General features: G+C 60.4%; 1 protein-coding gene across 7 annotated transcripts; it reads right to left on the bottom strand.

The window, feature by feature from the left end:
- Window positions 1–109: 109 nt before the first annotated feature.
- Window positions 110–10,117, bottom strand: CMKLR1 (chemerin chemokine-like receptor 1). 7 transcript variants are annotated; one of them, XM_068653685.1, is made up of 3 exons: window positions 8,487–10,117; window positions 3,642–3,717; window positions 110–3,552 (listed from the first exon to the last, which is right to left on the bottom strand). In XM_068653685.1, exon 3 carries the CDS (start codon window positions 3,486–3,488, stop codon window positions 2,403–2,405), a length of 1,086 nt encoding a protein of 361 aa, XP_068509786.1. In that variant the 5' UTR covers window positions 3,489–3,552; window positions 3,642–3,717; window positions 8,487–10,117; the 3' UTR covers window positions 110–2,402. The 7 variants fall into 7 exon arrangements, with proteins under 7 accessions (XP_068509786.1, XP_068509785.1, XP_068509790.1 ...); XM_068653684.1 differs by having other exon boundaries at window positions 110–3,549; window positions 8,487–10,115; XM_068653689.1 differs by lacking the exon at window positions 8,487–10,117 and adding an exon at window positions 6,631–6,780.
- Between the last annotated feature and the right edge of the window lie 1,855 nt (window positions 10,118–11,972).

The following is an 11,972-nucleotide window of genomic DNA, read 5'->3' as shown; positions in this document are numbered from 1 at the left end:
AAGAAAAAAACAACACCTTAGCAGCATAATACAGAAGCTGCGACAGCACTTTTACAAAAGCCATAAAATGTATGGGAGATGAGGGTTATAAATCCGAGCAGCCGTAATATTCATCCGCTACAAAAGAAGCGTGTTTATTTATCGTTTTTACTATTTTCTGTAAAATTTACAGTTGACAATCTGCCTGAATGCAGCGGAGATAATTTAAACATGGCTCCAGCCCGCCTGGCACTGAGGGAAGGGAAATGATAGCGTGTTTATTCTCTCTCTCTTTTTTTTTTTTTTTTTTTTCCTTAAATCCAATCCCAAATAAAGGGTGTGATTTATCGGAGGAGTAAAGCACCGCTTTATTTCAGGGCTGTGACAGCTAATTGAAAAAGAACAGTCATTAAGGACGGTAATGTGTTCCGCAGAAATGATTTCGGTGTATTCTGGAGTCATTTCCCAAACGCTCGTGCGAAATGAGCCCCAGCCCCGCAGGTACGGGGCGCTGGCAAAAGGCAGGAATTTGGGGAGGGGGAATGGGTGGGTTTGGCACACCGGGAGGGTGCTGGGGGTGGTGGTACCGGGCTGGGGGTGCTGGGCCCTACAGAGCATGGGACACCCATGGGTGGGGAGAGCTGGGATGGATGAGGGTGGAGAACGGGGTTTTGGGGTGGGGATGGGGGTCCTGGGGAGGGGATGGGGGTCTGGGAATGGAGCTGGGGGTCCCAGCCCCCAGACCTGATGCTCTTCTCTCCCAGCTAGCCCTGCACTACCCTAAAACCTTGATCTGCAATATTTAGGCAATATTTAGGTGCATTTCTTTGCAACTCTGACAAAAAGGGGAAAAAATTGGGATTTGAAAGTGCCTGCACAGAGTGGTTTTGCTGCTGAGGTTCTGCAGCCAGGCAGGATTACACGCTGGGAAGCACCTGAAAATTTTTGGGCTCCTTTCCCTTCGTGTGCAGAGCTTCGGCACACGTTGGGGGGATTTGTATGGAAAGCAGGTTTCGGATTAAGTAGGCAAACAACCAGGGAGGCGAGCTCAAATATTAGGTTTCCAAAGCTGTCATCGTAATGATGGTTTAACCCAAGGTTACGTACCGAGTCGCCGCTTTTTTGGGGGAGGTATTTGCTGGAATAACAGATGGGATGGGCTCACAGAATCCAGCCACAACACCTCCTGCTCTCACTGCGTGAGGTTTTCACCCCATCCCATAACCCAAAAATTGGCTGCCTCTGTGAGCACCCACAGCATCCCCGCGGCTCCGTGCTTGGGCTTCACCAATTGTTTTTTTTTTTTTTCTGCTCCTGGTTTGGACTTTTTCCTTTCGATTTTTAAGGAAAAAAAAGAATTCCCCAGCCTTTGTGTGCACCTGTGAGCAGACCTGCGATGGCCACAGTGGGTGATGCGTGGGGAAGATCCTGGGGGCACCACGAGGGTTGGGACCCCCCAGGGGCACCCAAAATGTCCCCAAAGCCGGCTCCCCCCTGTCACCTGCATGGTCCTTCCTCGTCCTGCCAGGAGTTACAGGCTCTGGGGGTGACATGGAGAAATCAAGCCATAAATAAGAGCGACACCGGTGTCACCCGTTTGTCACCGTCAAGAAGCCCAGACCGTGAATTATCTCCCAAATTAACCGGGCATGAAATTGGATTGAGATGCTGCTTGGCCACCCTTCACCGGGGCACTCTGCGAGGACCCACCAGGACTCACAGACCCAGCATCCAAAAGGCACCCGGCTCTGAAGAAAAGGGGCTTTTTTTTTCAAAGAAAACTTCAAATTAACCTTTTCTCCTTATTTTCTCCCATTTGGTGACCCCAGGCATGAGCCCCCACCCTGGCAGGTGGCTCCTGGCCAAAAAGCCGTGCGGGTTGCCCGGCTCCAAACCCTCCGTGCAGGAGTCCCACAGCGCTCGGTGGGCACCGTGTTTATTCTGGTGCCTCTGTTGGGTACAGAGTGCTCACATCACAGTTAAAAACAAGTTGTGCTAGTACCAATACACCACAAAATGTTAAAAAATAATTAGTTATACGCATACACGGGGCAGGGGGAGAGTGCCACCAAGGTTGCCCGCAGCGGTGCGCACCGAACCACCCATCCAGACAGCCAGGCAGTCCTCAGAAACATCCCCTGCCAAAGAATTCAGCTGTTTTCCCCATTTTTTGCTTATTTTTCCCTTTGTCACGAGCCTGCCCAGCACTTGGGCTCCTCGCAGAGCTCAGCCCTCAGCATCTCAGGCCCAAACATCACCCGTGGCCTCCGGTCTGTCTCTGAAAACGGAGGGGTACCCCGGCCAGGAGCACAGGCCACACGGTGACATTATGGATAAAAACCTCCCGCAACGTTTTCTTAAATAACTGGGACAGCTCGGGACAAGGCCGGAGGAGGAGGACCGCGGCCCTCCCACCAGCACCCTTAGAGGACCGTCGTCTCCTTCTCGGTCATCGAAGACATCTTGGAGAAGCTCCTGTGGACGATGCTGGAGTGGCCCGTCTCCTCGCTGAGGGCGTTCACCAGCCTGGAAAGGAGGGTGACCTTGAACTTCTTGAAGTCCTGGCCCATGAAGACGTAGAGGACGGGGTTCATGCAGCTGTTGGAGGCCGCCAGCGCCGTGGTTATGGGGATCCCGATCTCGAACACGGAGCGCGAGACCACGTCGGGCTCCGTCTCCAGGAGGTTCAGCAGGTGGTAGGGGCTCCAGCAGAGGAAGAAGGTGACGATGATGGTGACGATGATCTTGAAGGGCTTTTTGGACTTGGCCAGGCGGTTTCGCCGCAGGTTGAAGACGATGGCGACGTAGCAGAAGGTGATGATGGTGATGGGGAGGATGTACCCCGCCAGGAACCTGGTGATGTTCACCGTCCGGTGCCTCATCAGGGCCAGGGCTTGGTAAGACTTGTTCCTGGACAGGGAAAAGTTGCTAAAACAAATCACGGAGTTGCGGGCCTGCGCCGTGTCTCGGAAAATCAGAGACGGGCAGCTCATAACGATGCCCACGGTCCAGATGATGAGGCAGACCAAATAGGCCAGGTTGGTGGATCGATGGTTTTGGGACCAGACGGGGAAAACCACCGAGACGTAGCGGTCGAAGCTGATGGTGGTGAGCAGGAGGACGCTGGTGTACATGTTGAGGATGAGGAGGAAGGAGTTGAGCTTGCACATGACCGTCCCGAAGATCCAGTTGTAGCGCATGGCCGTGTAGGCGATGTTTATGGGCAGGAAGATGTTGAAGAGGAAGTCGGCGACGGCCAGGTTGAGGAACCAGACGGCGTTGACCGACCTCTTCATCTTCAGGGTTATGATGGCGATGACCAGGCCATTCCCCAGGATGCCCAGCACGCAGGACACGCTGTAGATGACGACGGAGAGGATCCTGGCGATGTCCTTGGGGTCGTGGGACGGGCTGCTCCACGCGCTGCTCGTCTCCTCGTAGGTGTAATCCAGGTAGTCGTTGTAGTTATCAAGGTCGTCGGAGTAATCGGACAGGTTGGAGAGCGCCATTATCGGTAATAAATCACCCCAAAATCGCCCCCTGGGCAGCGCCAGGCTCTCGGGGTGGTTCCTGCTGAGCAAATACACGGGGTTAGATCAGACAGCACGGCCAGGGGAGCAGCGGGGTGCTCGGGGAGCCAGGACCAGCAGCTCCCTCCTCACCTGCACGGCCTCGGTTCGGAGCTGCAAAGTCACGGCTCGGGTCAGACAAAATCCGCTCGCCCTCGGGTGGATGAGGCTGGGGAGGAAGCAGAATTAAAGAATCAAATCCACGAACATGCGTGAGGTGGCTGGACTCGGATAGGGTTATTTCTGTGATTAAAGCAGTGCCCTGGGGGCTTTGTAAAATACTGATGGTGAGCGCACACGGTGCCTTTTGGCATGATCAAAAGCCGGGCTCCTGCCACGGGTTAAAGCCAAGCTCTGGGAGAGTCCCAGCCCCAGACATCACACCTGAGCTCGTCCTTTTGGGAAGAAGAGGGCTCCGTGTCGAACCCGGCCGCATGCTGCTGCTTTCATGGGTTTGAAAGAAATCTAAAATCAAAGTTCCCACCGCACCGGCACGGCTCTGAGCCCGCGGTGTGTTTGTACGACAAGCTATTGAGCTATTGTTCCTCCCTGGGCTTTTCCTGAGGTTCCTTCCCGTGCGGCCCCGCTGCGCTCTGCCCCTTCCTTCCCTCGCTGCCACTCCCACTGGGGACGCAGTGATTTGGGGAGCGGGGCCCCGAGCCCAGGAGCCCTGGGGGAGCCGAGGGAACCCGCATCCAACACGGGTTCGGTGACCAGGGAAGTGGCTCTGGAGCCGTGCCCGGGCTGGAGCTGCTGCTGGGGCTGCTCCCAGCCACAATTAATGCACTTCTAGCCCAAAACTTGCCCTCGAGCTTGAGCTGGAAAAGCCTCGCCCCAGCAAACCCCTGACGGTCGAAAGGAGGAATTAAAGCTGATGACCCAGGGGAAGTGACAGGATCAGCAGAACCGGCGGCCGTGCCGCTGGCTGGTGGTGCTCCCGGGGAACGAGCCGTGCCAGTCGCCACCTCCACCACCCAGCAGCTCCCACAGCAGCCCCGTCCCAAAAACAGGTGGCACTTGTGGCCCCCGCTGGTGGCACAGCTCTGTCCCTGCCAGCAGGGACCCACCAGACCCCAATTCCCCTGCTGCTCCCAGCCCTGACCTCGCTCCTCCTCTTGGGGGGACCTGGGCAGGGCAGGCCCCCCGCTTGTGCCCACTCATCCATTTTTAATGTAAAAGCTGCTTTTTGCTGTTATTTTACAGTCCCTGAGCCCGGCGAGCGCAATGACATTCAGCTTGACATTTCGGAGCTGTGTTTAATGGATTATTTATTTGAGTTGTCTGTTTATTTTGCACCTCCCCGCCCTCTTTTCCCTTCGACTGGGTTTTAAAGTTTCTAAGGCAGGGGTACGAGGCAGGTGATGGGAAGGAAGCCCCCCCAGACCCCCCAGGTTTAGCAGAAAGCCCTGGCATGGGAACGTGCCCTGAATGAGGTCCCTGTGGCAGTGGGTGCACGGCGAGTACCCGGCCCGTGCCAGGTCAGCAAGGGTCACCCAGTCCCATTCCTGCCAGCCTGGCCTCTGAGGCACCAAAAACTTTTTTTTTTATTATTTTTTTTCTCCGTTTTGCACAAATCCTGCTTCCTCCCACCCTCGTCATCCCCTGCCCTCTCCACGTCAGAAATGCGCAATGCCAGCGGGAGCCTGGCCACCGGCTCCGCGCACCGGGGGCGAGAGCTGGAGCCCGACGCAGCCGGAAAAGTCAGCCAGCAAATTCCTACCTGCCCTCCCGCCCCGAAAAGGCAGAGCCCGAGGGGTGGCCGTGCGAACCAGCTTCGTGCCTCGTTGCAAGAAAACCCGCAGACTTTGTCCGAGCAAAAAACCCCCACGCAACCCTGAGAGCGCGTCGATGTTCCTTCTGGGCTGCAAATACCTCGCTTGAGCCAAAACCATGTTACTCCCTGTTCCCTATTCATCTCTGTCCTCCTACCTCACCAGAAACCAGCACAGGATCTACCCAAAATAACCCCTCCAGCGCACAGCCGCCCTCCCCGTGATCCACACAGCTGCGCTGCTCCGGGGACCCCGGGGGCTGAGCTCAGCACCGGGCTGGGACCCCCCTGGGGGCCGTGTCGGCGTCCCCGGGCGCACGGCGAGGATGAGGTCAGGGCTGTTGTTCTTGGGACGGCAACAGGAAGCGGAGGGAACAGCAGAAATGTTCAAATCCAGCTTTTCTGGGCGAAAACGTTTCCGCGGCCGGCTGGTGCTCGCAGGACGGATGTGACTGGGAAAGGGGGAGCGCGGCCGGATCCCACCGCGGGGCTGCCTCTCGCCACGGGATGCTCACAAATGATTTGCAGCTGCTGGATGCAGGCTGAAAACCAGCCTGGAATTTGTTTCACCCCCCCGTGCCCTCGCTCCCCATCCCAACGCAGCCGCACGGTGACCGGCGCTGAGCAAGGGGCATCCCCACGGCCCCCAGGAACCGGACCCGATGTGGGTGGGGGGCGAGGAAGCAGCCCCAAAATCCCCCTGCACCTGCCCCACGGCGCTCCCCACGAGCTCCTGGCAGCTCCCAGAGCCGTGCAGGGCACTGCCAGTGCCCAGGGGAGCGAGGAAGGAGGGAAGGAACGGGAAAGCATCTCTGGGTGCCCAGCTCCGAGTCACATTTCTTTGAGCTGGCAATTGCCATGGAAACGGAGCGGGATCGCGTGCCATCCCGCTGCAATGCTCCCAGAGGATGCCCCGGGAAGGATTCCTCGTCCTGGGTGCAAATTGGACACCGACAAAATGCTCAGAAAAGGCGAGCTCAGAGCATGACACCGCTAAACCCCCGGGGGGGGAGGTAACCCAGGAACTGGCTGGGAACCACAAGCTCAAGCCCTATTTTTAGGTTAGGTGCATGCAGAAAAACTTCCTGGCATCTCAGCGGGGCGCCCTCAGCCCCACAGCAGCCCCGCAGCATCACCTCCCGGCCCCATAGCATCACCGTGGGTCCTTGGGGGGGAGCGGAGCCGGTGGGGACCCCCGTGCTGCAGCCCCCCTGAGCACCCCAACCCCAGCAGGGCATCAGCAGCCCCTGAGGCCGAGGAAGGGGGCACACAGAGGGGAAACTGAGGCACCGAGCCCTGCCCGAGCCCTACCTGCATCCACGGTGCTCGGGTGCATCCCTGCTTCGAGCACCCCTGCCCCGCTCCACCGGGACCCCCGGCCCCTGCCCGCACGGGGCCCTGTGCCGAGGCTCCCTCCCCGGCTGTGTGAGAGAGGGAAAAAAAAGGAATAAGTGGGAAAGGCAGCCTTAAAAAGCCGGCTGTGCCCAGGGTGGGACAGAATAACAGCATGAGTCAGTGTTTATCTGGGCAGAGCTGCGCGGGCTGGGTCGGGACGGGACGGGTCAGGGCTCCGTGAGCTGCCCCCGGCTGTGGCACGGGGATCTGGGCAGTTTGTGGGGTCACCCCGACAGCGAGGGCACCCCGCTCCGGCCAGAAATGGGTGCCTGGCTGCCCAAAAAGATGCTCACCCAGGGGTGAAAGTCCTCCAAGAGCTTGGCGAGGAGAGAGGCAAAGCGTCGGGGATGCTGCGAGGTGCCCGGGGGGGCACAGCCCCTGGCCCATCGCTCCCCCCTCCTCCTGCTGTTCTCATGAAGGGCTCAGTGTTACGGGGAGAAAGCAGAGAGCTGGTTTTGGGCAAAGATTTGCTTTAAAAAAGGGCAGTTTATGCTCCTGTGCTGCTTGAGATGAGGCGAGATAATAAAAGATCTCTCCTCTCCTCTTCTCCCTTTCACCTATATATTTATATAGATGTTGGCTGCTGTTAATTCTCGGCCCTCCTGGCATTTAGCAGGCAGTAAAAAGGCCAAAAAAAATCCCTTTTGCTGCAGGCAGAGCCCTGCAGGGACCCCAGATCCCTCCATCCCCGCGGGACGCAGCAGTGCCCGGCCATGGGTGCAGGACAGAGGGCGAGGGCTGCGAGCTGGGCGAGGTGAGGGGCACCCATCGGGGCACATCTCCCCGTTCCCTGCAGCTCCCATCGCTCGGGGCACATCTCCCCATTCCCTGCACGTCTCCGTCGCAGCTCCCCGGCTCCCCGGCACGGTGCCAGCAGCCCAGCTGCACGGCTCCGCGTCCCCACGGGCACAGCAGCAGCCCACGCGGGGGCAATAGGGCGGGAAATGGTGTAAAATCAGGGGATTTGCCTCCCCCCAGGAGGGCTGCGGGGCTTGCTCAGGGTGCCCCGTGTGTCACTGGGGCTGTTTGGGGACAAAGCCAGCACGCGCTTGGGGACGCCGTGCCCAGGCACCTGCGGAGCTGCCCCAGCGCTCGGGATTTCAAGGGTGCGCAGAGGAAGGAAACCAAGAAAAGGAAACGCTCTGTCCCTCCTGCTGCCAGACGGACAGACGTGGCCGTGCTGGGCTGGGGGGGCTTTTAGGGTCAGGCAGAGTGCAGCCCCACAGCCCTGCTTGCTCCCCGGAGCAGGAGGGGACACCCCGAAAGCCCCCGACGCACGGGACCCCCTCCCCAACGCGTGGCAGCAAGGCAAAGCACCTCATCCTCTTTGTCCCCCCAAATTGGACTCTTTAAGATCCCCTCTCCCCCAAATTGCATCCATCAGCCCCTTTCCTGAGCCCCTCCCTGCAGCTTTCCCACACGCAGTGCTCCTTGCTGACGGGCAGGGTGCAAAAATCTTTTCTAAAAAAACTTTATTTTTTTAATATTTTTGTTTTTAATGAAAAGCAGAAAAAATCAAGGGTAGCAGTGACCTCCAGGACCCCAACACATGGCACGCGTTGGGACCCCGGAGGTCACCACCACCCTCTGCCAAGCCAAACCCCAAACCCAGTTGATAATAACAGGGAGGAGAAAAGCCTCGGCTGGCTGCGGTGCCCTTGAGAACGGAAAGATTTTCTGCTGGCTGCAGCAAAACCCTCCCTGCACCCCGGGCATTGCTCCCAAACTGCACGGGCACCACCTGAGGAATAAAAAATCCCAGAGGGATTTACCTGAAGCTCCCAGCTCGCCAAATCCCCGGGGTTTTGCTCACGCAGAGGCTGGATTACATCTCCCCTGCTACAGCCCCGTCAGGATCGTGCCAGCAGCCCTGGGCTTGTGTCACTTCACCGCGAGCGGCCGGGGCCGTGGATATTGCTGAGCTTTCTCATCCCGAGGAGGACACGCACGTCTTGCGGACGGGAGAACGAGCAAAACCTCGCTCAGCCTGTGGCACAACAGAGCAGACGTTGCCTTGGCACGGAGCTGGCCCGTGCCTGGGAAGGAGGAAGCGATGCTCGGCGGCAGGATGTGGGGACGCAGACCCTTATTTAGAGGCTCTCGTGCACAGCCCAGCTCCCCCCCGGTGCCGTGCCCACCCCCGGGTGCTGCTGCCTGCCCCTCGCGGGACCCCTCGGGCAGGATTTGGGCACCTCTTGGTGGCTCACGGCCGTGGGTTTGGTGCTCGTGGTGAGCAGCACCAAAGGGTCCCCGCGGGCTGGGCTGGGGTATCCACACCCGGGCTCCCCGCTGAGCCACTCCCCATCACCCCACAGCAGTGGGAAGGGAGGAGAACAGCCCAAAAATTAATCTCAGGGTGGACAGGGGGACACCCAGCCAGCAAGGAAGCCAAAGAGCAACATCCGTGGCCAGCACGGGGGGTGCGCGGCAGAGCCACGGCGCGGCACGTGAGCGCACCCCCAAGGGGACCGCAGCCACGGGGCCAGCCCGAGCCAGGCACGTGTTGGCCCCCGACGCCCCCGAGGTTCACGGCCCCGTGCCGCCCCCAGCGCCGTGCTGGCCAGGTCCTGGCTGTCCCCAGCTGCTCGTCCAGCTGTGACCCACGCACCGAGGGGGGGGCCGGATCCGGCGGTGCGTTCCCGGGAAGGGATCAGCCCGTCCCGAATCGCTCCGGGATGAGCGGAGGTGCGAGGAGGCAGGGGGGGCTCCATGGGAAAAATGGGGTTTCCCCATTGATGCCCCCTCCCCAGCTGCTCCACAGCCTTGCGGGGGTCACTGAGGGTTGTGAAACTGTCCAGAAATGGGTGCAGAACTGCAAAACCACTGCAAGTGTGTGAGCTGGGACAGCCCGACGAGAAGTGGCACCCCTGGGGGCACTCAGGGCCCGGTGACGTCCCACGCAGGTAGTGATTTCTTCCCCCCCCCAAACCCCAAGTGTTCCGGGACAGGGTCGCACGGCAGGGGCTAAAAAGAGGAATTGGGGCCCTGCTGCGATCCTGGCTTTGCACAACGCCGGGTTACAAAACCGCCCCGTGGCTGAATCAGGAGGAAAATTGCTGATGCGCCCGGATCGGCGGCGCCCGGCCGGAGAAAGGAGAAGAGAAGCGAGGCCCCCGCAAAGTGCCCGGGCAGGGGGGGATCTGGAAATGTGAGCAGCTTGTGGGCATCCCGCTGGTGCTGTACGTGAACCATTCCCACCTGGGGGCTGCCAGGACCCTCGGGGTGATGGTGGTGGTGCAGAGCCCAGCGGAGCACAGCCCCTTGGCCACCTTGGGGAGCGCGGTGCCACAACCCTACAGGGGGGCGCACGGGCTGGTGCTGTCCCAGTCCCCATCACAGCCCCATTGCCTTGCCAGCAGCACCCGTCCTAACCCCTCCCATGGCCAAAGTCCCCAATTCCTCACCACAGCCCCCCTCAACGAACCCCTCCACCACCACCCGGTGCCGGCACTCGCACCACAGGGGGACCCCGGCTCGGCCACCACCTTCCCATGGGGACAGCACGAGGTGGCCCCTGTCTGTTAGGGTTAGGGTCTGGGGTTGGGAATGAGCCCCCCAGCCCCAAAAAGTCCACAGGGCATGGGGATTTCAGCGTGGGCTGCTCCTCTCTTCCCCCTCTTCCCAATACCTGCAGCGGTGCCGGGGAGGATGAAGGCAGCGGCTGGGAGCGAGGAAGAGGAGGTCGGAGGACGCTGGCGGCGCCGGGCCACGCGTGTCGCGGGGCACGGTGCCGCTCCCAAACCGGGTTTTAAGGGGAAGGGGAGGGGGAAGCAGCCGCAGCGGCATCCTCGGGGTGTTTCTGGCAGCACTTTTGCTCCGCGAGCAACAGCTGGGAGAGGGTGGGAAAGCTGGCGGGGATCCTGCGGTGAGCCAGCGCTCGGAAGCAACGCGCCGCTTCCCGTGGGGACCCCTTTCCTGCCCACCCACCCCCCCCCAGCTGAGCCCTCGTGGTCCCCACAAAGCTTGGGGGCTGCAGGACGATGCCGGGTGGGACCACGGGGGTCCCTGCGGGGCCAGGAGGCTGCCAGCTGCCCCCTCCCCACCCCGTGTCCCCCCACCCTCCCCGCCGCCCCCAACTCCTTCCAAGACGTTGAGTCACTTCCCCTGGCGAAATCTGGCTCCCAAACGCCGCCGCCGCTGCTGCTGGGGCTGCTTCATCCCTGGGCTTTTATCACCCTTTTTTTTTTTTTTTTTTAGCCCCTCGGTGATGGCTTTTGGTGCTTTTCACGGGAGGGGGCTGCAGAGCAAGGCGAAGGGGGGGGGGTTCACCTGCGAGCCTGGCCCCGTTGCCAGCCCGGCGGAGGCCGTGCGGTTTTCCGGGGCTGTCCCTGCCTCGGCGAGGCTGAGCCTCGCAGCACGCCCCCGCGGCACAGGAGGTTCCAATAACCCCGCTCTTGATGTGGCACCGAGCGGATCCCCTCCTTCCTCCCCGTGGCTCCCACACCTCCCCGGAGAGCTCGGCACTTCGCGTGCCAGGGCAGCACCGCACCGGGGGAACCGCCCCAATTGTCCCACGCTTAAAAAAAAAAAAAGGTCACTTTGGGATAAATCAGTGGTGTCACCTCCTGCCCTGAGCCCTCCAGGCAGGGGAACGCTTGCGTATGCTCTCCTTGCGCCCCCCGGGAGCTCTCACGTCTCCAAATTAGCCATCACGGGGTTCCTTCATCAATGCGTCCCCCCAAAAATGGGATTTATCATCAGATTGAATTTAAGGGGTGTCCTGGGGGCGAGCAGGATGAAGGCTGCCTCTGGGGGGGAAAAAAAGGTGAAGGCAGCACCCCGGGGCGCTCACCTTCCCCCTGCCTCCGGGGCCCTTCCCAGGGGGAATCTGCAATTCCCACGGGCGGGCAGGATGCGGGGTGGGATCCCCTCACCCGCAGTTCTCCCCGTGCTGAGCAGAAACCACGAAGGTAAAACCACGCTGACGCGGGGCAAAAGCCGTGCTGACACGGGGTAAAGCCGAGCCCCGGGGTTTGCTCTGTGGTTTGGGGCTTCCCTGCGCGCTGCTGAGCGCCGCTTGCTCAGCGAAAGGAGAGGGGTTGGGAAGGGACCCGCGGAAACGCCGCGGTGTGACGGGAGCTGCCACCACTTACAGCCTCCGGGAACCCTCCAGGATGCCCAGATCGGTGGGAATTGGCCTGAGTCACCTCCGAGCTGCTCACACCGAGGTGTCCCCTGCGCCCCCGGGGGCTGGCTGCGTGATGCAGCAGCGCTGGATGGAAACGCAGCACGGAGCCCCCCGCTCCAGGGCTGGTTTT

This window comes from Anas acuta, chromosome 17, assembly GCF_963932015.1.
Source record: "Anas acuta chromosome 17, bAnaAcu1.1, whole genome shotgun sequence".
Lineage (NCBI taxonomy): Eukaryota > Metazoa > Chordata > Aves > Anseriformes > Anatidae > Anas > Anas acuta.
Note: the sequence above shows the minus strand (reverse complement) of the source record. Positions and strands in the feature narration are given on the sequence as shown.

Bases quoted from the DNA above. Each gene is read 5' to 3' on its own strand.
- CMKLR1 (XM_068653685.1), bottom strand. From the start codon at position 3,488: ATGGCGCTCTCCAACCTGTCCGATTACTCCGACGACCTTGATAACTAC.